This window comes from Apus apus, chromosome 24, assembly GCF_020740795.1.
Source record: "Apus apus isolate bApuApu2 chromosome 24, bApuApu2.pri.cur, whole genome shotgun sequence".
In the NCBI taxonomy this organism is placed as follows: domain Eukaryota; kingdom Metazoa; phylum Chordata; class Aves; order Apodiformes; family Apodidae; genus Apus; species Apus apus.
The window spans coordinates 4,097,214-4,121,866 of NC_067305.1; the positions used below are offsets into that span (position 1 = coordinate 4,097,214).

Genomic DNA, 24,653 nt, shown 5'->3' on the forward strand with positions numbered 1-24,653 from the left:
CTGATGGGAGAACAGGAAAATAAAGATCTTTCCATAACTTAAGAGGAAAGTCCCATGAAAGGGGGAAAGAATTGCTTAGAGGCAAAATAAAGGAGGAATGCTTAATTCCCCATGTATTATTTTAGATTAAAATGAAAACTAATAATGATAAACATAGTTTTTACCTGAACTTCATTGGTTTTCTGTCTGACTGATTCTTCCTTCTCCCTAATGTCCTGCTCTAGTGAGTATTTTTCTCTGCAAGATAAACAGTTACATGTATTCTTGATTAGTTAAATAACACAACACGTGCTTATGCAAAAATCAAATATTATTCTGGTAACACCAGCCCATATTCTGATATATTCTTTCAAGGAGTAAAGGTGTATACATATCAATTATTCTTTGAAAAATACTATCTGTTCCATAATCAATCTTCTGAAGTCACCCGGTAGAAGCCAGGCTGGCTTTACATCACTGGAGGGTGTCAGTGGAGGATTTGCCACCAATTCTTGTGACAAGCACTGACAAACTGACTGCATGGTAACAACAGTTACCAACACACCAGTACTGAACACTGGACTGGTTCCCTGCTCCAGGATTTTCTGTTAATAATCCACAACTATTACCTCTGTAGCTGTGCAATTTCTTGACTAATATCATCCAGTTCCTTCACCCCTGTAAATTCTCCTGATCCAACAGAACTTGAGCTGTCCTGTTAAAAATGAAAGAGTCTATTAAAATGCTAAGTGGGAACAGTAGGTCTTCCTTTCCAAAGGCTGAGGACAAAGGTGGGACACAATCCTCATTACCTGCATTTGTAAAATTCTATGGGAGACATTAGGTTCTTATGCAACAACCACTGAGCATGCCACACAATTCCAGCTGTGAGTCAGGACAATCTTCTCTAAGCCCATTTAGCAGATGGGACAGTCAAAATACACAGCAGTTAAAGAACATGCACAATGTCAATGAATAAACTGCAGGCAGTGGGAGAATTAAAATACACAACCTAGAAACTCAGCTCTACTATAGTCAATAGCAAAGGTTCCAGGAAATTTGATGCAATCAGTTGGTAATTTCAGTCTCCTCAAGCCCTGCCACAACTTAATGACCACTTCTGCAATTACACCCCATGTCCTGCAGTGCAGGTCATTTCTACAGCCACTCAGGTGTAAATGAGGGAACAGGCAGAGGAAATCCCTTGCTGTTTTGGGCAAGAAAAGTAACATTTTAAGTTCTTAAGAAAGAATTTCAGCATTTAGTGCAACATTTGTCATTATTCTAAAAAGGACTCCTGGTTCTTTGAAAAATATCAGTGCAACTGAGCAAAAACTGCAACACTTGACTCTGCTAGTATGATAAATCAGGAGACTGAACATATTTAAAGTTGTTTTAAAAAAGAAGAAAGTACAGTTAGGTCACTTTGAGGTTGTTGTGATAACTGCAGAAAGCTTGCCTCTATTTAAATATAAAAAGTCAACAACCCAACTAACAAATTACAAACAGCACAGTAAAATGGGACTTTTTTTGCAGAAACAATAGGTGAACATCCACCTTAAATAAGTTAAAGTTCTCATTTTCAGAAGTGCATTTCTCTTGTGATTATGCCATTAGATAATCATTAACAACAACAATCCAGACTTTCTTCAAGCAAATCAAAAGCTTCTAATATCCCTTTTATATTTTCAGACTAGATACAGATGTGCTCAGACACCTCTACCATAAGAAGGTGCTACCAAATCTAGTAGGAAAGAAGTCAGAACGAGCTGCTGCATTGTTTAGGTTAACACAGCTGAGCTGAAAACTCATCTGCTCTGTTCACAGTCACACACAGTTTATGCCAGGTTATATTCAGCTAAAACCACAGTAGATGAAAAAAAAAATAATCCAATGAACTGAAAATAACAGGAAGCAAAGAACTTGTTGATAGAGCCATGAATCTCAGATTGCTGAAGGAGCAACAGCACCAGGTCAACAGCCACTGTGCACTTCACACCACTGTGACACTATCATCATGCCAAGAGCAAGTGTGACAAAACACAAGATCAATGAGATGGGAGAAGGTGTAGATATAAAAGCTTTTCAGAAGTTACAGGTAGCACACAGAAACAAACTGGCATTCTTCTGGATGTCCCAGTTACTCACACGACGCATTTCTGTTAGTGCTGAGATCTCAGTTCCTACAGGGGTCAAGTAACCTGACAGAGTCTACAGAAAAAGGATATAGGAAAAACCTTAAAAGGACCAGAGCAGCAGCAACAATTAACATGTATTTAGAGGCTCAAAAGTTTTCTGGTTGGGGAAAGTCAAAATAGGAAAGGGAAATTCTATATAACGTATAGAAAAGATGAAAGTACTGACATAAAGCACTGAAGCACTTAAGTTCCAGAAAGACACCAACACACTTGAAGGAACAAAGCAGGGTTCAGCAAAAGACACTCCAGTAAAATGGTGTTAACAGTGACAGATACAGGACCTATGGACTCTCATGCTACAAGGGATGAGTCAACCACCAGTGCCCAGAAACTAAGCAGGTCACTTCTTTTAGCCATTTAAAAATGTTTTAAGTTTTCATAGGAGGAATTTGGTACTGATGACAGACAGGAACAGGCTCCTAAACCAGCTTTTAACAGGCCCCTATAAAAATCCCTCCTCTACAACTAATAAGTATTTTTCATGCTAGGCTTTTCTCAGGATTATTATTCCTTTATTTATGGGGTGTTCCAAGTGTTCTATTACATTATTCTTTGCTTATTATCTTGTGTTGTTAAAACTTTGTGTATTTTCAAATGTTAAAGAATTTCGTAAGAGGAAGAAAAAAACCTGGCAATTCTTTACCATAACACTGCAAAAAATGATTTTACAAAAACAACACTCAAAGCCCATGAACTCAGTATCACCTATAAATGATCAGTGACTTACCTGAATGGGATTGTTCCTCTCTGTGGGAGGGATCATATCTGGGGACAAGACTTGTGGAGGATCAATCCCTTTACTGACCTTCTGTTGAATGAGATACATTGCTAGTGCAAACTGATCTTTGCTTAACTTTCCCATCTGCCTTGTGTCTGCCAAAGCCCTGGTAAAAAAAAAAAAAAAGATCATACTTATAAACAAGAAATAAGTTTATTTCTCCTCTACCACACACTGACATGTAATTTTCTTTTGATTCAAACTGATCAGATCCTGCTTATTCTAGGGAATGAGTTCCATAGACATAGTACTTTATTAGACATATTTAACTAAATAAACCAGCAGTACTTCTGAAAATATTGAGAGTATTAGAACTTAAAAAAACAATCATAATTCACAGACTGACTTACACACCCCTCCCAGAACAGGAAAGTATTTCTATCTCCTTTGTTGTCCATATAATTCATCAGGACAAAGAAAAGAGGTTGGTTTTTTTTTGTTTGCTCTTTTCTTTTAATGTGAGGATCCCAGTTCTGGCTGGATCATCTGACTTCCTAAATCAGCAAGTTACATATGCAGAGCTACTAGGGAATTCTTACCATATATGTGCTAGAAGATTCTGAGACAGGCCTGAATGCATGAAAATGTCTTTTACTTCTTGGCCACTCACAAAACCATCCATGTCTGTGTCTGTTTTGAGGAAAATTTCATCGTATCGCACTTTTTCAGACATGGGCACAACCCAGTTCACAGGTGGCTGCAAAAGAAGATTGTGGATTTCAAATGAAGATCAAGTCTTTCTCCACACATCCTGCACATTCAAATCTGATTGGTAAATAGGTATTTCCCCTTCTCCTGTGAACATTTCATACTTTTTATCTGAATTATAAATACTGATGAGCAATTTATCAATCGAAAAGTTTGGAAGTATGGACACAAACACAGGAGCTTTAGAGTGCAGATTAATGGTTTGATTTCTTTGGTATTAGAGCAGACACACAAATAAAACCTTTACCTCATGGTCACTCTGACTAAAACTTACCTGCTCTTCATCTGTTCTTCCATGTCTTACCATTCTCATTTAATCCCCTCCACCCAAATCACCCACCAACACATTTTCAGAGAAGCGCTCCCGAGGCAGAAGTCAAGAAGCAGTTTGTGCCTTGTTTAGTGCCACAAAAAAGACAATCAAAATAAAACAGAACAAAAAAGAGCTTTGCACCTGTGCTTGTTTGATGCTGTGCTTGGGAGACAAACTCCCTGTGCTGTTCAGACTGTTGTCACTGCCATGAGATGGGGTAGAACGGAGACTGCCTTTTGGTGGAGGACTTGCAGGGAGAACAGGAACTGCCCCAGGGAAGACAGGGGTCTTCTTTCTTTTAGAAGGTGGTATGAGAGAAGGGGGTAATAGTGAAGGAACTGGCTCTTTCTCAAGAGCTCTATAAACCAAATGCATTGCCTGCAAAGGCAAAAAGGTCAGATAACATGAACAATTAGAAGTAAAAGCAGCAAGATTTCCCAGTGTCAGTCATTTACATATTAGGAAAACAAAGACAGTAAGATCAAAGGTGTAAACCAGAGCAGATAACTTTGAATGTAATTACAAGAAGTCCAATCTTGATGACACAGGCAAGAGTCAGAAGATGGATTTGAGAAAGATCATTTCACAGCTCCATGTGAACATTCAGATTAGAACAGTCACTAGCAGAGAAAGCTGCAAAGCTCTTAAGAAAAAAAACTGAGCTATTTGCTCAAGCAGACACACTGAATGGAGAACTTAAAGCAACCTACCACAGCAAATTCATCCTTGTCCAGGTGCCCATCTTTATCAATATCACTGAGATCCCAGACCTACAGCAATTATGATAAAAACAAGTTACATTTTGTGGTTTTGATGGTAATAGTCATCATATCAAGCATGCTCTCTAGAAACTCCGAATAGATTTTTGTGAAGCTCATATTAGTTACATTAGACCTGGCTAAACATTCTGATGAAACAGTCTGGATTAAGAGTTTTCTGGCAACATGAATCAACACTGGCTCTAACAAATTCTGGATGCAACAACACAGGCAGGTTTTTCATCTTTCTGTGTTGCAATTAAGAAGTCACCAAGCTGACTAAAAATATCCAGAGGTAGCTTTTAGAATTGCCAAGAGGGTGTGAGCTAGCAGGTCGTCCCAATCTGTCTTACAAGGAAGTTATAATATTTTAGAAAAGTCAATACATTTCTTATTTGAATTCCATTCCTAAATGTCTAGTTTTCATTTTTAGGCAAATTAAGTATGTCCACCCCCTGAATTTGCTATAGGAGAGAATTTAAGCACCTATCAACTGTAATTCATGATTAGGTTAAGTCAAAGAAGAGACTCAGAAGGACACAAAACTTTGTGCACTCTGATCCTGAGCCATCAGCTGGAAGTTTAATCATCATTATGACTTGGGAGTACAGTGGAGTGGACAGAAAGCTGAGACTGAAGCTCCCCCATCTGAACTCCACTCCCAACTTCATCACTAGATCCATGTGCAAATTCAAGCTAGTTCCTTTATCTCCTTTGTCCATTTCCTCAGTCCCCTGTCTTGCCAACAAACTCTTCTGGCACATGAAAAAACTTCCTGCATTTCTGTTGTGACATGAAGAAGATAAAATCCAAAGCCTTTAAGGCTGAGTACTTCACAATATTCAAGCACAGAACTAAAAAACGAGTCACATTTGGATTTTGTAGATAATACAGAAAGAGGCAGTTCTTCCTGATGAAAGTATGTAACACAGATTTGCACAGGATGCATTCATTCTCAGTCAGATCAATATGCAAAACATTAAAGAATACATACATTTTAAACTGAAGCAGGAAAAGACTTTCAGGTTTGCTTCCTTTGCAAATATGCACTGGCTGCACTAATCTCAGATCCCAGAAGTATTTATAAATATCCATGAAAAAAAATACTTCTCAATTTGACAGCTACAACAAACTAGGGTGTTTAAAAGTATTCTCTTTTACAAACAGGGGTTAGATTTAATGATACATCTACTAACTTGCATCTGGAAAAATGACAAAACAGTGGAATATAATGTTATAAAAGCTATTACAGTTTAGGAGACCTTTGTTTTTAAACAACCAAAATCAAAATGTGCAGCTCTTTAAGTGAATACAGAAATAATGAAGCCAATCTACTCAAGAGCCCAAATTACTACTATTATTCTTATTTCTAAGTGGAAGCCTTCAGAGCCTACTTAATGTTCGTGTTTTATAGCATGCACTTGATGTAAAAATCTCAGCCAAAACCTGACTATGTTGATAAGTTACATTTAAATATTTAACATTACAACTCCAAGAAGCTAAATAGAGAATAGCTAAATCTAAACAGCATACTTACCCTTCCTAGGATATCAAGAGGTAGCTTTGAATTCATCAGAACTGGTTTTACTTTGTCTCCTGAAAGTAAACCATTTACTGGCAAAAGGCTTTCAAAAATACCATCAAACTTTGCTTTTTCTTCCACCTAGTTGGTAAGAAATAGCCTGAATAAGTAAAAAAGTGTGCCTGTGTGAGTGTTGAAAATGAGATCTTGCAAGAAATTTAGATTGGTCAGTAATATATTAATTCTAAATTTCCAAGCTTTCTTGCAAGTGCCACCATGTAAATCCCATGGAGCTGGATTTAGTAGCTAAATTTCAAAGCTAAGGTCATGATAATCACAAGATTTTAACAGTCAGCATCCCAGAATTATTTCTGCAGTGTTTTAAAAGGACAATGCATTCTGATCAAAATACTGCTGGCCCCATTTTAAACAAATTTGGACAAACTCTGCAGAACTACAAACTGCTCTTCCCAAATAATTTGCTTCCCACTTTAAAGTACAACATACAAGAACAGGGGAAAAAAAAAAATCAGCACTAGAAGTAATTGAATTTCTACCTTTTAGAACATATTTGCATTTGAAAGTTAACTAAATAGAAATACTCCCATGTATGTATCAAAAGCTACTTTTTTCCCCATGACTGTGTGTATCACTGAATACTAATTAGAACATATGAACCCAAGCTTTAAATTAATACTTCAGGATTGATTTGGTGAAGTGCTTTGCTGTTCTCAGTGGGGTTCCTTTATCCAGACATGAAAGTGCCCACTAGTAGGATTCTGGACAAAATCCAGGCAGAAGATTAAAATTCATTGTGTCTTAAAAATATCACACCAGGGGTTGTCAAAGACTTGTTTAATACTCATTTCAAATATAAAACTACAGCTCAATATTCTCTATTGTGCACAAGTCTGTCATCAGAAAGGGAGGGCTTCTAAAATGGGACATACATTTGATACAAAATTGTCTCACAAGAAAAGTTACAGACAAGGAAAATATTTGCTTTGAAAGAATGGATGGAATGTGCCAGCTTTTACACTTACCCTAACAGCCCAGTGAGTCTCTGTTGAAGGTGGTGTGATCAGCAAAGGACTGCTAGAGTCATGCTAAAATTAGAGAATTTTTTATTTACATGTATGTATATAAAAATACACACACACTCACACACACATCTGCCTTTCACCCTTATGAATTGCTTTAAGATACAGTTATAGACACGAAGCTTAACTACACTGAAAAAGAAAGGCTGCACATGTCCCCAAATAAAAAATCAAGTCATATTGATTCATATTCTTACAGTTCTTTGCTAAGGACATGAGGTGCAGTAGGTGCCCAACCACAGAACTGATACAAGCTAAAGGAGACTCCACAGCTGCAAAGCTGCAGGCTAAAGGCTTTACCAAAGGCTCCTGTTCACCTAGCCCAAAAATCATGTATTTTTTTCTTTTTTCATAAATACAGAGTTCAGCCACATCAGCTTCCTGAACAAGTTGACCATAGTTAAACTTGCATCAGTTCTGCAGTGCAGGAAGGGGCTAGTACTTAATGTAATATACTCAGGAAGTCAGGCCTGTGGCAGCAGTGACTGCTGCTGCCTTCAGGAACAGTCTGACAGCAGCTGAAGTCTCAGAACCATGACACTTATGAAACAGAAGATTGTTCCAGCTGAAACCTTAGTTCTTATACAACACATACATTTAGGTATATGTGACTTACAAATTTAGGAGGTGGCACAGTCAAGTTCAGACTGCTCAGGTTAACATCATGGCCATTCTGTGCACATGCCACGAGCCGCAGCGCGACGTAGAAACCCTACAAACAACAGTGGTTGCTGTTAAAAGAAATCAACCAGTCTCCAATAACCTATTTATTATTTTTACAAACACTATATTCCAAGCCATTTTTCAGAAGTGATATTTACATTTTTTTTCATGCAGGAAAGACTTCCAAAACAAATCTTAAAATAATCGTTTGTGTTTGTGACAGACTCAATTTATCTATTTATCACACAGTGATTATTTAAATAACAAAAGGAAGGACAGAAAATGAGACCCAAATTTCTCCAGCAGCCTGACTGAATATGTGCAGCCCTAGGGGAAAAGAACTCATCTTGTCAATGAAAACTTAAAAAAAGCTAAGGCTAACTGTTATGAATAGCAGGGTTTTATTGAAATGAGGCTAATCAGTGGAAGGTCACACTAATAAGTCTCCAGTCACGTTTCATTTACCTGTTTATCCAAGTATCCTTTACCCTCCGGGTCAGCCAAATCCCATATCTGTGGAAACCCAAAACAAAAGCCATTGTGATTGTAAAACAAAAAACTTAACTCAGCTCCACAGTTCACACTGTATGCCTTCTTGAACTGCTTGTTGCAGCCTTCAAGTTAAGACGTACAATGCTACTTAATTCTCAAGTTAACAACAATAATGTTCACAAAAGACAATTTTGTCTTTTCAGTCCCTGTGACCCCCAAAGCACCACCTTGGAGCTATTTCCAATCTGCTGTTAACCTAATATTGGAAGGATCTGATTTGCATTCCACTGAATTCCTTTTTGCAAATCCCTTCTGCTCAACTGCAGCTAAGCAGTTAGCTGCAGTTAAGCAAGTGTACAAATAATTACTGCATTATCTAATTCCTTCAACTTACTTTTCCAAGGATAATATCAGAGAGACCAGATTTTTTAAGAAACAGTGCAGCTTCACTTGCCCCAACTCTCCCTGTATATGTTGGATCTACCTGAAAAATAAAGATTCACATTCAATTGAAGCATGTCTGTCATGAAAGCAGAGGTAAGAAATTAGAAATCTCTTGTCTCAAGGTCAAAAGAAGTTATACAGCCACATATTTCCACTCAACAGAGAGAATTTACAGAAGTTTAGCACCATAATGAGGAAATGAAAGGGAGGGAAAACTTGAAGACAAGGAAATTGCACTTAAATTTTGCTTTTTAAGCACATACCTGTTTGTAGTAAGTTTCATATAATGGATTTCCAGTAGAAAACTGAAAAAGAAGAGAGATCTTAAGAAAACGAAGGCACTGCAATCACAGATGGCCTACCTTTAGGGACTGACACAAAAAATGGGTAGAGTTCTTTGGCTATTACTTCTACGAAAAATACAGAAGGCCATGTTAATTTGCTCTGTTCCAAACTGGATACTGAAATCTAAGTGTGGATAACAAGGATCCTCTAAAACTCATGACCAACAGACCACTGTCACCTCTTACAACTTCTTGTTCACCAGCATTCACACCTACACTGTGCTTTTAATTAACAACACTAAAGGATTTGCCAAGGTATTTCAGATCACAGTTTGAGGACAGTGGTGTCAAGGCAGAGTTTTTAATGTAACACTGACTGGACCACCTCCTGCATGGTCCTTATGCAGTATTTTCAGCAGACAATTATATATACACAGACAAAGCCCTGGTATCAAAATACATCTGTGTTCATGGGTTTTCAGGACTAGGATCTTAAGCTGAAATTGAGTTCATAAAAATGAGAATGAACAGTTAATTCACAAATGTCACAATTCTCTGACAATGTTGTTTGAGGATTTCAGCTTAGTGTTACCACTGCATGACACAAAGGTAGGCCCTGACTTTTTGGAATACTAAACAGATTCCTCTTCCCTCTTGCTGACATTCCAAACAAACAGCAACTGAAATGCCAAAAAGAGACAGAAGCCCCAACATGCCTCTTCTCACTTGCCTCCTACAATTGCCACACAAGTTCTAGCCATGTGCAGGTTATACCTCCACACCTTCTCCAGCTTCAGTGCCAAGAGCAAAAATATTAAATTTCAGTGTCAAACAAGTCACCCTTTAAAGCAGCCAAGGGCCTTAGAAAACAAGCAAAAAAATCCCACCCAATAAACACTGTTTAATGACTGAGATGTCAAAACATGTCTAAGTCTGCTGGGGACAACTGCTCTCCACCTACGAGACACAAGTCACACGTCTGACAAATGATTATTTCACACCAGCTCTCAGCACTGGTATGTCACCTCCCAAACGCTACCTTCTTCCTTGTCATCCACATGGATTTCTGGATGTTCTGCCTACACTGAGAGGAAGTGAGACAGAAATATGATGAAAGACCAATTAAATCCATAAAGTTTTATTTTACACAAAGAGGATCTTCCTGTAAGTTAGAAACACGTTGAATCTTAATTTAAGGAGCTACCCAAGATAATTAAACCCCATTAACCAAATGCAAGCAAACATCAAGTCTTTGAAGATCAATAGTTCTACTTGGCTAGAAAAATCATCCCATTTCAGAATAGTTTTTAAGCTTCTTAAACATATTTTACTTCAATGCATCAACAAAATCAGCTGCTGTGCTCCCTAAAACCAGTACCCTTTAGAAGCTCTTGCTCTTCCAGAAGCTGGACAGGAGTTCAGAAAAATAAAGCTTCTATAAAATAACTCAAACCTGACTCACCTTTTTACTGGCTTGTAAATGATCAGCACAGATAAGCACTGTGTTCCTGTATGAAGTAGGGAACATCATTCAGAGAAAAGGTGGAAGAAAGAAATAGTCTGTCCAACTCTGAATAAAATCAGGTATGTTTTAACCAGCTATCACCAAACTGTACCTCTTCTTTACCAGAAAGCACAGAGAAGCTACCAAAGACCAACTACAAGCTCATCTAATGAGTATCACAGAGCTCACAGAGACTGGATTCAGACCAGGATCCAGAGCAAACCATTCCAGCAGCAGCCCTGAATGATCTCACCCCATCACCAGACATTCCTGCCATCCTCCTTTGACACTCAGCCATGACATCCAGCTGCCTTACCTGGCAGAGGTGGCAGGAAGCCAGGGTGATGTGCTTTAATGCTGTGAAGTTTCTTCCACAGCAACACATTCATCCAAGTGCTGCAGGAAAGCACTTCAGCCCTTGATTCTCTACTTGCAGAATTTTACAAAGATTGAGTCTCTGTGATCAATTTACCTAAATGACTGCACCTCTGAGATGAAGCAGACCAGACAAAATGGGCTCAAGTGATAAAAATAGCAGAGCTGCCTTTCTACTCATCACCACACATGACTGCATCACTACCATTCAGGAGGATTCTGTACCTTGATGACATCTGCTGATGAGGAACCTACACAAGACAGTGTCAATGTTTGCAACCACGAGAAAAACCCTTTGGAAGAGTCTGTTGTTGGAGAGTGGTGAAAGGATATAACCTGCCATGCAGCAGCTCAGTTTGACTTACAGTTTAACAACCTCTGGTTTCTGTGCCTGCTCCATATTCCCCAAAATGTCACCCTTACACCACCTCCCAAACCCTCCTGAAGCCTGGTGCCTTGTGGTTTGACCCCTCAGCTGATTTCCTGTGCAAATTTGAAGGTCAACTCTCAAACTTCCACTCTCACAGATTTCCTGCACTGCATTTGTGGCACACAGTACTCACACAGGGACACATCTCCATGTCCCTTAGTGCAGATCTGGGAAAAAGGCTGACATAAGCTGCTGCCATCAGAACAACTAATAAAGCCAGTTCCTTGCAGCTCTTTCCTGAGGTCACCTCAGGGCCACAAAGAACTCTAGATCAGATGAATTCTTCTCCTGGGTGTCCTCCTGTTTCACAATTTTCTTTCAGCCATTCCTGTCACTTCATAGGATGGTTGAAAAGAAGTACTGTGGAAGGGGAAAAAACCAAGGTGTCTCACAAAGATGAGAGCCAAAAGAAGGTTGCTGCTGCCCCAGAAAGTTTATCTTTGCCCTTATTCACTGAGCACCCTGAGTTGCCTCAGAAGACTTGAGATCCAAAACGGTCCCAAAATCTCTACCATAACTCTCCATAACCTCAAGGTTGATCATGTCTGGCACAGTGGAAAGGCCACTGATAAAGTAATCAAATATTCAAGAAAATAAAGTTATCAAAAATAAACAACTGAAACTGGATTTTACTCTAAGAACTGATTTTACATGCTTGCTCTTCAACTGTTTTTACTCACAGCCAGCCAAAGCAAAGACAGCACAAATGTTAAATAGTTTAATACTGTTAAGACTCTAAATTCTCTTTCATAAAAACATAACTTCATAGAACAACAGAACCATAATAAAATTCATTGATGAGAACAAATATGATTTAATACTTCCACATGCTTGAATTATTGCTTATAGCTTTTACTATGTTGCTAATAATATTCTTATATCTTTCTAAGTGAACATGCCTCAACATTACAGCACATGTAGCCTCTCCTATTCCTTGTTAGCACCATTTCTGGCATGTATTTTAAATAGCATATATCTCTATAGTAACAATGGCTATCAAAAACGTTTATTAATTTCCAGTGGAACTGTTTACTGCCCTGATCATAGCTACATTACTGTTGACAGTTCAACAGAGAAAAAGAAGCTTTAAAACTAGAATGCTTCCACTGAATTTGTTGAAAATGTCAAGATATAGATGTTCACAGAACACGGCCCTTTCCCCCTCAATATAACAGGTTAAACAAAAGAAAACACCCTTGATGCCCGTCTCTCAAATATCAAATAGGATTTCAACAACCACAGAGAAGTAGGATTTCTAGTTTATTAAGTGTTTTATACACTTTTATCTATTCTTTCAAGCCCTGAGTTTATCTTCCATATGTATTTTGCACTTTTCCTAACAGTTTGTGTGTGCATGGATGTTTTCAGAGGTTTCTGAACATGTTCATTTAATTGAACAGATGTTAACCAGGACTCCTACTGTGCTCTCTTAGTAAGACACACAGCAAATTACAAATTACCCAAGCTTCACATAACCCCACTGAAAGATAACATTTCAGAGCATCACAAATAAAAGTTTATTATTCAAAGGAAAACAGTATATTTAAATAATTTGAGGTACCAATAGGAGTTGAATTCCTGACTGACCTAACCCCAGTGTAGAGAACAGCTTTAATGTCAGGGCACTGGGGGCAGGTGGTGCTGCTTTCCTGTTGTTTTAAATGAACTAAACGAACTATCTTCACAGGAGCATGGAAAAGACTAAACAACGATGACACTGCTCAGGTTTAAATGATCTGGGTGAGAAATTAAAATAAAAAAAACTTGTAGCAACAACAAAACCCTACCCAAGGATCCCAAACATTAAACAGCAGCTCAAAACACAGCCTCTTCCTAGAGACACAGACCTCCTCCTTGTGCAAGACAAGCTCCCAGGGGTCAGGGTCTTCCACTCCCCTGCAGAAGCCTCATTCTCCTGCTGCCGAGTGAAAAACCTCTTCGCTCCCACACACCGAGTCCTTCCCTGGTCTACCCGCGCCTGTGGCTACACTGCTCGTACACCTCCTAAATGCGAAGCCCTGACACCCCGACAGGTCCAGGCAGCATTAGCCCCCCGGTACCAACAGGGAAGCAGCCGGAGTCCCAGAGCGAGCCCCAGCCCCGCTCCTCACACCGCCGGACACACCAACCCCCGCAGCTCCAGCCCCGCAGCTCGGGGGGGCGCTGAGAAAGCCTGGGTGCTGCCCAACCGCTTCCCCAGGGGAGCAGCTCCGGGCCCTCCGTGAGGGGAGGGCGCCAGCGCCTTTTTCTGCCCCCAGAGGAGCGGCCGGCGCCGGCCCCGGGAGGCTCAGCCCCGGCCCCGGGAGGCTCAGCCCCGGCCCCGCAGCGGGGGCCAGGCGGGGCCCGCTCCCCGCCGCGGGGAGAGGCAGGGCCTGCGCCCCAGCGCCGACCCGGCCCCGGATGCACCCGCCTGCGGGAGGGGCAGCCGCCCCGGGAAGGCCCCGCTCCCCCTTCCCCGCTCGGCGCTCCGGGGCCGCGTCCCCCCTCGGCCGCCCCAGCTGCCTCCCACCCCGGCAGGGGCCGGCGGGCCAGGCCGGTTACCTGCTGGCTGAGGGGGATGAGCGCCGCCATCTTCCTGCCGCTGATTCGGGCAGCGGCCGGGGCGGGGGAAGGCGGGGAAGGCGGGGAAGGCGGGGAAGGCGGGGAAGGCGGGGAAGGCGGGGAAGGCGGGCGGGAGGCAGCGCCTGGCACCGCGGGGCCGCGCCCGGGCGGGGCCTGCTGGGCGGCTGAAGAGCCAAGTTTGACTCGGGGACGAAGCGGCCGCGGGTTATCTGTCCTTCGCAGCCGTTCCGCCCACGCCGAGGCGCTGGGGCTGCTCCCGCGGTCTCGCCCCGCCGCCGCTCAGCCCCGGCTGCCCGCAATCGCTCTGCTCCCAAGACACGGATCTCGTCCAGCTGCCTCAGGCGAAGCTGGCGGTGACCTTCCTACATTGATGGACAAAGCAAGCAGCTCTCGGGAGAAGCAGCTGCCCTCTGGGATGTTCCTCCAGGTAACTGAGTCAATGCACTGATGGGCATTTTATCTGGATGACCTGCATCCAACCTTCTGGACCAACTGTGGAGAACCAGCCTCCACTAAAGATACATCTCTCACTCAAATTGACTGTAACATGGAGACGTAACAGATGGAGCAAAACTATGGATGTAAACAAGCACAGAAGTTCCACCTCGACATGAGGAAGAACTTTCACGTGAGGGCGACAGAGCCCTGGGACAGGCTGCACAGAGAGGCTGTGGAGGCTCCTTCTTTGGAGACTTCAAGACGTGGATGAGTTTCTGTGCAACCTGCCCTAGATTCTGTAGTGGTTCCTGCTCCGGCAGGGGGGGCTGGACTCTCTGATCTCCGGAGGTCCCTTCCAACCCCTAACATTCTGTCATTTAAACTTGCAATGACAGATCTGTGGATGAACAGACTGCCACTCAGGTCCCAGGCTGAGATCTAGAACCTACCCCCCCAGCAGGGCAGAACAGCCCTGGTGCACTCAAGGAGCTGCACTAATCCAGCAAACCCGGACAGGTGCACAATTACTAGAGGGGCTTAGCAAAGCTTATCTCCTCCTTAGTTTGAAGTGTGTTGTGAAACATGCTCCATGCATCTGACATGTGCCAAACCCTTTAATGAAATGCCATAAGAAGCTTATTAGGGAATTCCTCAACAAAAATGAGCCTGAATTTACAATTATGATTCAACCATGAAAGTGTAAAATGGTTCCAAACCCACCTGTAATAAAGCACTAGGATTTAAAACATTTTAGCAGTGTTAAAATATAGTTAATTAAAAAAACCCCTTCTCTATAGAGAATTTAACTGCTACAGTATTTTTATTAAAAATAACAAACTAGTCACAAAATGTAATGCTGAGTTTAAAAATATTCCTGTTTTAACACAACTTTTAACACTGCACATTCCAACAGATAAACTATACAAATCTCGCTATAATAGAGATTTAAGTGAAAAAAACATGAATTTCTTTCCAACAATTAAAGCTCTTCCTTCTCAACAGGGCTCCTCAGTGCTCCACCCTTTCCAGATTTTTTTTTTCTCCCTAGCTTTTTCTCAAACTGTTGCTCAAAGTATTGTTCTTCTGTAGCCCTTTCTCTCTCCTGTTCTTCCTCAATCTGCTTTATGTTCATTTCCTTTTCAGGACCCTAATATGTTAAGGTTTCATTTTTATGAACCAGCAGGTTCTTGGTCAGATTAGACAGGGGATTTTTAAAATGTGGTAATAAAGAACCAAAACAGACACAAGGATTTCACGTTACCTTTGTTTCTCCCCATGTTTCATCTCCAAAGTCTTCTGCATAAACCTCATCATCTGTTATCAAGAAGTTGTCAAAGATTGTGCCAGCTCGAACCTTGGAAGGAAGAGGGAAAAAAAACCAAGGATGTCTCTTTGTTTCCTTAGGAGTTTTGATGTATTATTTTCTTAAACAATTTGCTTATATCATATATTCAATATAATCATGTTAAGAACCCCACAGATTTTTGCAGAATTTGATGGAAGATTTCTCTTGTTTTGGACAACTGTTTTCAAGAATCTAAATAACTTCAACTTAAAACTTCCTAAAGAGCAGGGAAATTATTTAAGTCTCATCACTGACTAGCCAAGGAACCTGAGACAGAGGAAGGTCTCAGAGGTACCTCAGCAGAGAGTTTTCTCATTAATCATTGGGTAAGTCAGGAGTAATTGAGGTGCTGGAAGGCTCAGTTGAGCACCTCAGGTCAGGTGGAGTAAATCATAGACTGGTTTGGGTTGGAAGGGACCTTTTAGGTCATCTAGATCCAACCCCGCTGCATGGACAGGGACACCTCCCACCAGCCCAGGTTGCTCCAAGCCCCATCCAACCTGCCCTTCAACACTGCCAGGGATGGGGCAGCCACAGCTTCCCTGGGCAACCTGGGCCAGTGTCTTATTACTCACACAAATTAGTTTCAGCCCCTCACATACCTGTAGATAATTATCATCCAAACAATAACTGCAACAGATCATTGTGTCCTACAGATTTTTAAACTAAGGCCCCTAAGATCCCAAAACAGATGTTTTATATGCAAAGGGTAATCAGGTTGCTATACACTTACTGAGAGAAAGGTGCTTTATTTTCCAGTAAATCATCTCACCTGCCAGATATCCAGTCCAATGATGCCAATATTTTCATAGCTGCAGACACTCAAGTCAGGCGAGTAATTTGGATTGTCAATCTGTGGATGAGGCCAAACTCCTCTGGAATTTGGGTTGTCAATCTGCTTTGGTTTCCATTCCCCCTGGGATAAACCACGTGTTCAGAACAGTTAGATGAAGAAAAGTTGTTTGAAGTGTTATCCATGACTAGGATTACAAGATTATTTATACTCTGTATTGAGGATTCTTGACCACAGGATAAAGCCATTCTCCATTCACAGCATCATGCCAGTCTCCAGGTTTCTCAGCACTAGTGTCCATGATGTGTTCAGGTTCATCCCAATCCTTTAAAGACACAGGAAGGTTAAGAATACAAAACTAGTGCAGAGTTCAACTCTATCAAACATGTATTCAGAAGAAATTAAATAATCCAGTCATGGAGAAAAAGGAGAGCAAATTACCTTGTCATTTGGATCATCAATTTGGACTCGATTATCCCACTCAGTGGGTTTCCTCACACTTGGATCATTCGTTTTCCTCAGTGGCAAGAAGTCAAAATCATCTTCTAAGTTGCCAGATGCAACCATTTCATTATCAATTTTTACTTCATAAGTCTGATCTGGCCTTATAATCAAAGTGTAGAGATGTGTATAACCATCAACCTGTATTTTAAAGAAAGGAAGTAAAGGTTCTTAAAAAAAAATCTAAGTATCTCTCTTAGGAACTGCCTCACACCAGAATTATAATACTAATTTCTAATGGCTTTTTCATAAGCAGTATTAATAAGAATAATTAATTTCTACAGTGTTCTAGAGAGGGAAAATAAAATAATTCAAACATATGAACTAAGAAATATCTGAAGTCACAAAATTAACATGACTTTTAGTATACAATGAAAAGCAGAACCTCTCAAAGGTGTTACACATTTGGAATAGTTGTTTGGGGTTTGGGTTTTTTTTTGTCTTGTTTGCTTTTCTTCCTAATATCCCTGTGACTGTTTATTTTAAAGGTTTATGGATCTTTGAAATGTGTATTTACCTTGCATCTGATTGGTTTCTTGATTGGATGGGATTTATTCTTGTAATTTAAAATAACGTGGACTTGCTTTGTTGATCCACAAATATCTGGCCCTACGAAGAGATTATATGCTTTGTAGCTGTAAATTATTATGAGATTTAACCCCTAAATAAAAATCCAGGCAAAATAAAAACTACAGGATGCTATTAGATAAATAATGACAAATTTCACTTTCACACAGAAGTTTCACTAAGTTACTGGGAACTACAAGTACACAGTGGCAGACAATGGCCTAAAGTATGTTGCTTCACTTAAAGGTCTCAAAAAAATTCCAACAATCCTACTGAATAACTATTTCTATTCTAACTCTAATAATTTCCAGCCATGTCCTTCAAATCGGCTCAGAATGTTTACATAAATATGTATTTTGTTAATACGTATTTAAGAGATCTCTCAGGCATGGAGGAGAGAATTCCTTAGACTCAAAACACCCTTCTTTTGTTTTTTAAGCATAGCCTTCCTTTATGTTTTTCCTACCATTTCCACAACCATCTTTGAAGAATTGCACAACAGCAGTTAACAGGATTTTAATAATGAAGAAATAAGTATAAACTCACCAAACATGATGTAATAATGTGAATCTCCACTTAGGTTCTTCTGATCCAAGTCTGAGGAAAAAATCTTCACATATCCCCCACCACAATCTATCTTCTGCTCATGTTTCACAGTATACTGAATGACTAGAGTCTTCCCTTTGTTACTAAAGGGTTTAAATCGTGAGGAAATAGCATAAAATTTAGAATTTTCACTGGTTTGTAGACCTGTGAAGATATAAGTAGAACAAACTTTTTTTTTTTCCTCCATTTGCAAAGAAAAAAATACTTTCATTGCCACGCATGGCAAAACCCCAAACCTTGAGATGGGTCCCACGGGGTATTTTTAATGAAAGCCACGTACCTTTATCTCGCACTGGATCTCCATAAAACTTCCCTGTAGTGAGCTTAAACTTCCCAAGGTCTGCCTTGTACTCAGAATTCACCCACCTCTTCTGCCAGTTGGCTGTCCCGCCAGGCCAGCAACAACACAAGAGGGGGGTCAATAAGGGGCAGGGAGCAGGGGGGGGGGTCAATAAGGGGCAGGGAGCAAGGGGGGGGGGGGGGGGCAATAAGGGGCAGGGAGCAAGGGGGGGGGGTCAATAAGGGGCAGGGAGCAAGGGGGTGGGGCAATAAGGGGCAGGGAGCAAGGGGGAGGGGGTCAATAAGGGGCAGGGAGCAAGGAGGGGTCAATAAGGGGCAGGGAGCAAGGGGGAGGGGGTCAATAAGGGGCAGGGAGCAAGGAGGGGTCAATAAGGGGCAGGGAGCAAGGGGGAGGGGTGTCAATAGGGGGCAGGGAGCAGGGGGGGGGGCAATAAGGGGCAAGGGGGGGGCAATAAGGGGGCAATAGGGGGCAAGGGAGGGGCAATAAGAGGCAGGGAAGGGGGTCCCGTCGCCCCCCTCCACCTCCCACACACCCCCCACCCCTCCTCTCGCCCAACCTCCGTCCAGAAACTGCTCCTGGAAATACACGGCGGCCCAGGCGGAGCCCAGCGCGGTGCCGAGGAGCAGGGCCGCCCTCACGGCGGCAGCAGCCCAGCCTCCCCCCCCGCGCGCTCCCGCCGCCGCCATCGCCGCCCTGACAGGAGCGCGGAACGCGGCCTCGCGCCTCCGCCTGACATCGCGCCTTCGGGGCCCCGCCCCGCCCCGGCGGGCTCTGATTGGCTGCGCTTCCCGATTCATTATGCAGCGGGAGCGGATTGGCTCTCCGCCTGGAGGGCGGGGCGGGCTGCCGCGCGGGCGAAGGGCATGCTGGGGCTTGTAGTCCGCGCTCCAGGCGGCGGCAGTATGGCGGCTCGGGATTGGCTGGGTGCGCCCCAGGAGCGCCGGCGCGCTCCGCAGCAGCCAATGGGGAAGCGGGATGTTGGGGAGTCGCGGTTGCCGGGTCACGTCCCGGCACCGGCGGCGCTGACACCGGCCTGGCGGGGCCGCGCTCCGTCCCGGATGGCTGCGATCGCCCGGGCTGGCGCGGGGCAGGTGAGGCCTTCCCGGCCCGGCCTCCGCTCGCAGCTCCAGCCGCCACCGGGCTGTCCCTGCGCCGGGGCTCCGTGCGGGGAGGGCCCGGAGCGGGAGGCGGCGCGGGGGGCTGGGGCGCGGGCAGGGCCGCGGGGAGCGGGGCTGCTCCAGCCGGGCCGCCTCTGAGAGGTCTTTGCCCCCTCTGCTCGCAGGGACGCAGCGATGTTCCCCGTGGAGCCATCACAGCCGAGTTCAGCGTCTGTCCCCGCTCCCGCAGCGACCGCTCCGGGGCTGGAGAGTTGGAGGAAGCGGCCAGAGCTCCGTCCTTCCCCAGCAGATTCCTCAAGCTGCGCAGCGGACAGGCCGCTGCAAGCCTGTGGTGCCAGGGAGCGGGAAGCGCGGGGCCCGCGGCAAAGAGCAGCCCGGGCAGCACTTCCCACGCACGGTCGAGCTCAGCTCTGAGGAAGGTGGCACAACTTGAAAGCAAAATCATGAATCGGAAACAGCAGATGGGATTGCAAAGCACTGACCTGGGCCAGAAGGTTTGGGATGAAGAGTCTTTCTCCTCTGCTTCTAGTCATGAACACAGCGTGAGGGGCAAGAAATACCTGAAGAGCTATGGTAGGAGCAGAGGAAATGTGCCAGAGGAAGAGGAAAGCATCCAAATCCCTACAAAGAATGTTCAGGTTAAACAGCAGCTTGGTTTGGATAGTGATGAAGGGGAAATGAGAGAACTGATGGAGGGGTTTTCCAGTAGAAATGAGAACCCAAGGATTGCTGCAAGGGATTCTAAAGGGGGTGGAAAGGTAAATACAGACTTCACTGAATTAATCCTTTTATTTACACTTTTATGAAATGGTGTTAAATTGATAGCTCACTTTTTATTTAGACAACACCAGAAACTAAATTTTAATTTTGCATTTGTGGCTTGCTCATGATTTAAATTCAATTAACATTTTTCAAGTACTGTGTTTTACCCATTATAAATTGTTTACATGTTAGTGATTACACATATTAATTTAAGTAACACATCTCTCTCTTTTTCATGTTCTGCAAAAGAGTAAGACTCCAGTTTCCTCAGGAATATCTCCTCCATCTCATAAGGAAATGTCACCAACAGAGGCACTTAAAGCATCTTCTTTTCATAGCAAAGACTCAGATGAAAGTATTTTTGGTGGAGTTAATTCACCAACACCTTCACCAGCCAGCAGAGACCTGTCAGCACAAGGGACTGTGAGATCTCAATCATCTGCCTCTTCCCTGAAAGACACTGTGAAGATGACTTTGCCTAAAACAGGCTACACCAAGCAAAGCCAAATATCACCTGGAAGTGACAAAAGTGACATCAAGTCATTAGATGAATTGTTCTTAGATGCAGATGATTCAACTACCAGCAGCTCAAATGGTGAGTTCTAAAGTACTCCCTCAGTAGACTTGGCATGAATTATACTAATAATCTACTGATAAATTTGCTAATAAACATGAGCAAATACTCACTTTGAAAGGATTCAGTTACTCTTTCATATTCCACTTTAAAACCAGGAATGCAGTTCTGATTTGTTCACCCCCCACTCTTCTTGCTTATGGGAAAGGGTCCTGGCATTTTTCATGCAAATTCTCATGATATTTTGTCATTTAATTGCAGACTTCAGACTGAACATACTGAGCCTTGATGATTTGGCACCAGAAACCACCAGTGAGGCAGCAGAATTAAAGCAGGAAGTAAGTAAAGATTCCTTCCTAGCATTTGGTGGAGGGTGGATACTTTAGTATTTCTGTCCTACTCCCAGGCTGGCTGAGCTGGGCTGGTCTCAGGAGATAAAAGGGTTAGATCAGGGGTTTAGAATCTACTGAAACCTGACCAATTTTTATTTTGTACTGTCTGCATTTCCTTACTAAATCAGCACTGCACAGTTTGCAGGGTGACACAGAAGAGCAACATTTTTATTTCCTAATAAACTAGTAGCTTTATTAGCTACTACCCCCACACACACACAGGGAGCAAAGCAGATGAGGAAAAAAGAAGGAATATTTTAGGTTATGTTTTGTTGATGCTCCTACCATCCAGCTGTTTTGTTTTACAGGGGACAGACATTCAAATCACTCAAGAATCAAACAGAAATGCAGAAAAAGATGCATTTCTGGTGGTAGAGGACCCCATTTCTCTAAAAATGACAAGTGCAGGAACTGGTGTGGATGACTCTTCTGAAGAGGATATTGAAAGAACTGGGACTGAAGCTGAAATCTCTGAGCATTTAAGTGAATTTTCTGCAGCTTTCCCTAGACACAAAGAGGATTCTCTTGATCGTGATGAGAAAACTGTTAAGTCAGAATATTCTGATGACTTTGAAAGGTCTCTGTCTACAACAGACAGCAAAGCTGGATGGAAAATGTCAGAGGAACACTCTGAGAGCTGCACCTATTCTGAAAAACATCCACCTTCAGCACCATCACTTTTATTTACCAGAGAGCAGCATGACCAGGTACACAGAGTAACTGTCAAGGAAACTGCAGTTCAGACAGTGGATCTTCCATTCACCTACTGCTGGTCACAGGGTAAGTTCACAGGATAATTACCCTATTCAGGCAATTTTTATATGTTTTTATATTGTATATGCTAGCCTGGTCAGCATAAATAAAGTTCCTAGTTTCAGTACTAGCTTCCTCTAGCTGATATTAAAAACTTTCTGAAACCCAACACTTCACTCTGCTGTCTGTAGAAGTTTGGGATTGGACAGCAGAAGAAGAACTTGGAACTATTTTTGATTTTTTTAAAAAAACCCAACAAAATCCAACAGGGACTGTGGCTGGATGGGCTGGTGTTGGTGGCAGAGCTTTCAAAAGCCTGAGTAATATTCTCAGATGGAATTCAACATTTTTATGGTATCTTTACTCTTGTAAATGATACTTTTGTAACCAAAGTGACCACCCATTGTAGAGTGCTCTTTTGTACTGTATTTATTTCTTGGAAAGCACTAGGGCTGCATTTATAGGAGCCAGAGGTGACCTTTTTTTGCTTGTGAGGGGTGGCCCCTTTCCTACCTCTTACTTCTTAAAGGAAAAAAAAGTGGTAAGAGCCCCTTTTGCCACACTGAAGAAGAAAATAGAACCTCAGGTGTGCTTGGAAACAGCAGCTTCCTTCAAGCACAAAAGCCTTTGTTTTTACCCTGTCTGGGGTTAGAAAAGATGCCTCCCCCATGGCCTGTGCTGAGAACATGGAGGTCATCGGACTATGGTGGCATTTCTGTGGCTGACAGAATTCCCTGTAGGGCCCTAGAGCAGCTCTGCAGCAACTGGTGTCCCAAGAGATGGCTGAAGATGAGCTGAGTTCCAGCACTAACCCTTCCCCCCTCCCAGCCCATCACTCTCCTCTGCCCTGCTCACAGCAACCGCCGCTGCAGTGCTTGACCCCCCTGTAGGGAACAGCTACGTCGATCCAGTACCTGTTGCCAGTCATGTCATCAGCATGGATGCAGTAGAAGGTACTGAAAAACACGTTTCTTACTGTTGTTTTACTCTGTTTTATGCACCTAACCCCTGCCCAGGTTGTTTACCTCTCACACCTGCTCCCTGTTTCTTGCAGCCCTGACAGCGTACAACCCCACCGCTCTTGTTTTGAACTCCATGTTGAAGCAGCACTTGATGTTGACTCAGCAGTTCATGGAGAACATTCACCACCTTCACTTCTCCCTTGTGGAGTCACTAGAGAAGGAGGAGTTCCACTACCACACCCTGGAAGAGGCTAAAGAGGTATTGATAACAGACTAAACAACTGAGAGACAGGAACTGTATATTCCTTTCTAGGATTTGCAGCAAACACATTTTCTTTGTGTATTATTCACTAATCAGATAAAGCTTATTTTATTATTGAACAAATTACTTCATAGAAGACTACTATACTGCTTGTGCCCATATTAATAACATATCAGGAGTTTATACAGTAAAAAAAGACTAAGGTCATAATGGAAGCCACAGGTTTGAAAGAATAAGCTTTGAGCTGTGTCCTCAGCTGGCCTCAAATGGTTAAGTATCTTCCTAAGCTGCAACAGAAGTAGCAGTTTCTGTTGCTAGTATAGAAAGGAAAGGTATTTTGACATGAAGATCTATTGTTTATTAAATACTATATTTATCTACAAAATAATGTGTAATTTATTTTTTTTTGCAGTACATCAAGAAGCACAAATCCCCACCTCTAACACTTGAGCAGGCACGTGAAAAAATCCAGAAAGCACAGGAGGAAAAACTGCTTTGACTCTTTACGTCTACAGATATCCCCTGAAACAAGAAAACCTTCCAAATTGTACAGACAAGTTATTAAGTATGGCCTGGAAGGATCTCTACTAACTACTTTTATACATAATTTATTTTCTTATATCTGAATTTTTTACTGATGTATATGACATAGGGATAGGCAGGAGCCTTTGGCCAGACTACCTCAGTGTTCAGCAAAAAAGAAACCAGGAAAACACTTCTCTCTAAAGGGAGTGTGATAAGTTATCACAGTTGGCATGTTTACCATGTAGATCGTGTGATCTGTGATCATGGTAGAAGTCAAAATGTGTCCCACAGCACCTGAGGAAGATGACGACAGTGGGACAAATGTAGTGCCATATTGAACAGTGATTACCTAGAATGAAATTGTCCAGGTTACTGCAAAACCAAGCACATGCAAAATTAAGATGAATTCAGTACAAGAAAGGCTTATAGCCACCATACTGTAAGCTATTTACTCTGAAATATGACCCACCATTTTCTTTTTATTAAAAAAAAAAGTGTTTATTGGAAGGCAAAACAATAAAATTCACCAATTGAGAACACAGAGGTGTTGTATGCTGATTCACAGACAGTTACAGTTCCACAACTACAGTAGATCTAGAACAAACTGATATTTCACCATATTAACTGAATGGTTTCACGAGGGT

At 42.3% G+C, this 24,653-nt stretch overlaps 3 protein-coding genes across 10 annotated transcripts in view; 1 reads left to right on the forward strand and 2 right to left on the reverse strand.

Annotated features, from left to right (window-relative positions):
• Positions 1 to 14,158, reverse strand: part of EPS15L1 (epidermal growth factor receptor pathway substrate 15 like 1) — a 43,107-nt gene extending 28,949 nt beyond the window's left edge. For 4 of the 7 annotated variants that reach the window (XR_007891608.1, XM_051640054.1, XM_051640058.1 and 1 more), the window contains exons 1-14: positions 14,090 to 14,158; positions 9,219 to 9,260; positions 8,906 to 8,995; positions 8,485 to 8,532; positions 7,973 to 8,068; positions 7,300 to 7,362; positions 6,272 to 6,397; positions 4,687 to 4,746; positions 4,118 to 4,354; positions 3,495 to 3,652; positions 2,905 to 3,061; positions 2,128 to 2,190; positions 609 to 694; positions 165 to 237 (exon numbers count right to left, since the gene is read on the reverse strand). Coding sequence is in view for 6 of the 7 variants with exons in the window: in XM_051640054.1 (XP_051496014.1) it covers positions 165 to 237; positions 609 to 694; positions 2,128 to 2,190; positions 2,905 to 3,061; positions 3,495 to 3,652; positions 4,118 to 4,354; positions 4,687 to 4,746; positions 6,272 to 6,397; positions 7,300 to 7,362; positions 7,973 to 8,068; positions 8,485 to 8,532; positions 8,906 to 8,995; positions 9,219 to 9,260; positions 14,090 to 14,119 (1,329 nt within the window). In the remaining variant the exon portion in view is untranslated. Of the gene's footprint in view, positions 1 to 164; positions 238 to 608; positions 695 to 2,127; positions 2,191 to 2,904; positions 3,062 to 3,494; positions 3,653 to 4,117; positions 4,355 to 4,686; positions 4,747 to 6,271; positions 6,398 to 7,299; positions 7,363 to 7,972; positions 8,069 to 8,484; positions 8,533 to 8,905; positions 8,996 to 9,218; positions 9,261 to 14,089 lie in introns of those variants that run through there. The other 3 variants (XM_051640056.1, XM_051640055.1, XM_051640059.1) reach the window with 3 other exon arrangements.
• Positions 14,159 to 15,527: 1,369 nt separating this feature from the next.
• CALR3 (calreticulin 3) lies at positions 15,528 to 19,347 on the reverse strand. Its single transcript, XM_051639976.1, has 9 exons — positions 19,218 to 19,347; positions 18,641 to 18,742; positions 18,301 to 18,504; positions 17,705 to 17,796; positions 17,128 to 17,328; positions 16,898 to 17,011; positions 16,666 to 16,809; positions 15,810 to 15,902; positions 15,528 to 15,695 (listed from the first exon to the last, which is right to left on the reverse strand). Exons 1-9 carry the CDS (start codon positions 19,345 to 19,347, stop codon positions 15,528 to 15,530), a joined length of 1,248 nt encoding a protein of 415 aa, XP_051495936.1.
• A 319-nt stretch (positions 19,348 to 19,666) lies between these two features.
• Positions 19,667 to 24,550, forward strand: C24H19orf44 (chromosome 24 C19orf44 homolog). 2 transcript variants are annotated; one of them, XM_051640062.1, is made up of 8 exons: positions 19,667 to 19,752; positions 19,944 to 20,537; positions 20,791 to 21,136; positions 21,377 to 21,453; positions 21,816 to 22,287; positions 23,118 to 23,213; positions 23,315 to 23,481; positions 23,897 to 24,550. In XM_051640062.1, the coding sequence occupies exons 1-8, from the start codon at positions 19,720 to 19,722 to the stop codon at positions 23,981 to 23,983; spliced, it is 1,872 nt and encodes a 623-aa protein (XP_051496022.1). In that variant the 5' UTR covers positions 19,667 to 19,719; the 3' UTR covers positions 23,984 to 24,550. The 2 variants fall into 2 exon arrangements, 1 of the variants encoding a protein (XP_051496022.1); XR_007891609.1 differs by lacking the exon at positions 23,897 to 24,550 and having other exon boundaries at positions 23,089 to 23,213; positions 23,315 to 23,398.
• The last annotated feature ends 103 nt before the right edge of the window (positions 24,551 to 24,653 follow it).

Excerpts from the sequence above, each read along its gene's own strand:
- CALR3 (XM_051639976.1), bottom strand. The coding sequence starts at position 19,347 with ATGGCGGCGGCGGGAGCGCGCGGGGGGGGAGGCTGGGCTGCTGCCGCC. Across the intron at positions 18,505-18,640 it reads AGATCCAGTGCGAGATAAAG|GTCTACAAACCAGTGAAAAT; the intron begins GTACGTGGCTTT and ends ATATCTTCACAG. Across the intron at positions 17,012-17,127 it reads TTGATGATCCAAATGACAAG|GATTGGGATGAACCTGAACA; the intron begins GTAATTTGCTCT and ends GTGTCTTTAAAG.
- C24H19orf44 (XM_051640062.1), top strand. The coding sequence starts at position 19,720 with ATGGCTGCGATCGCCCGGGCTGGCGCGGGGCAG. Across the intron at positions 19,753-19,943 it reads CCCGGGCTGGCGCGGGGCAG|GGACGCAGCGATGTTCCCCG; the intron begins GTGAGGCCTTCC and ends CTCTGCTCGCAG. Across the intron at positions 21,137-21,376 it reads AACTACCAGCAGCTCAAATG|ACTTCAGACTGAACATACTG; the intron begins GTGAGTTCTAAA and ends ATTTAATTGCAG.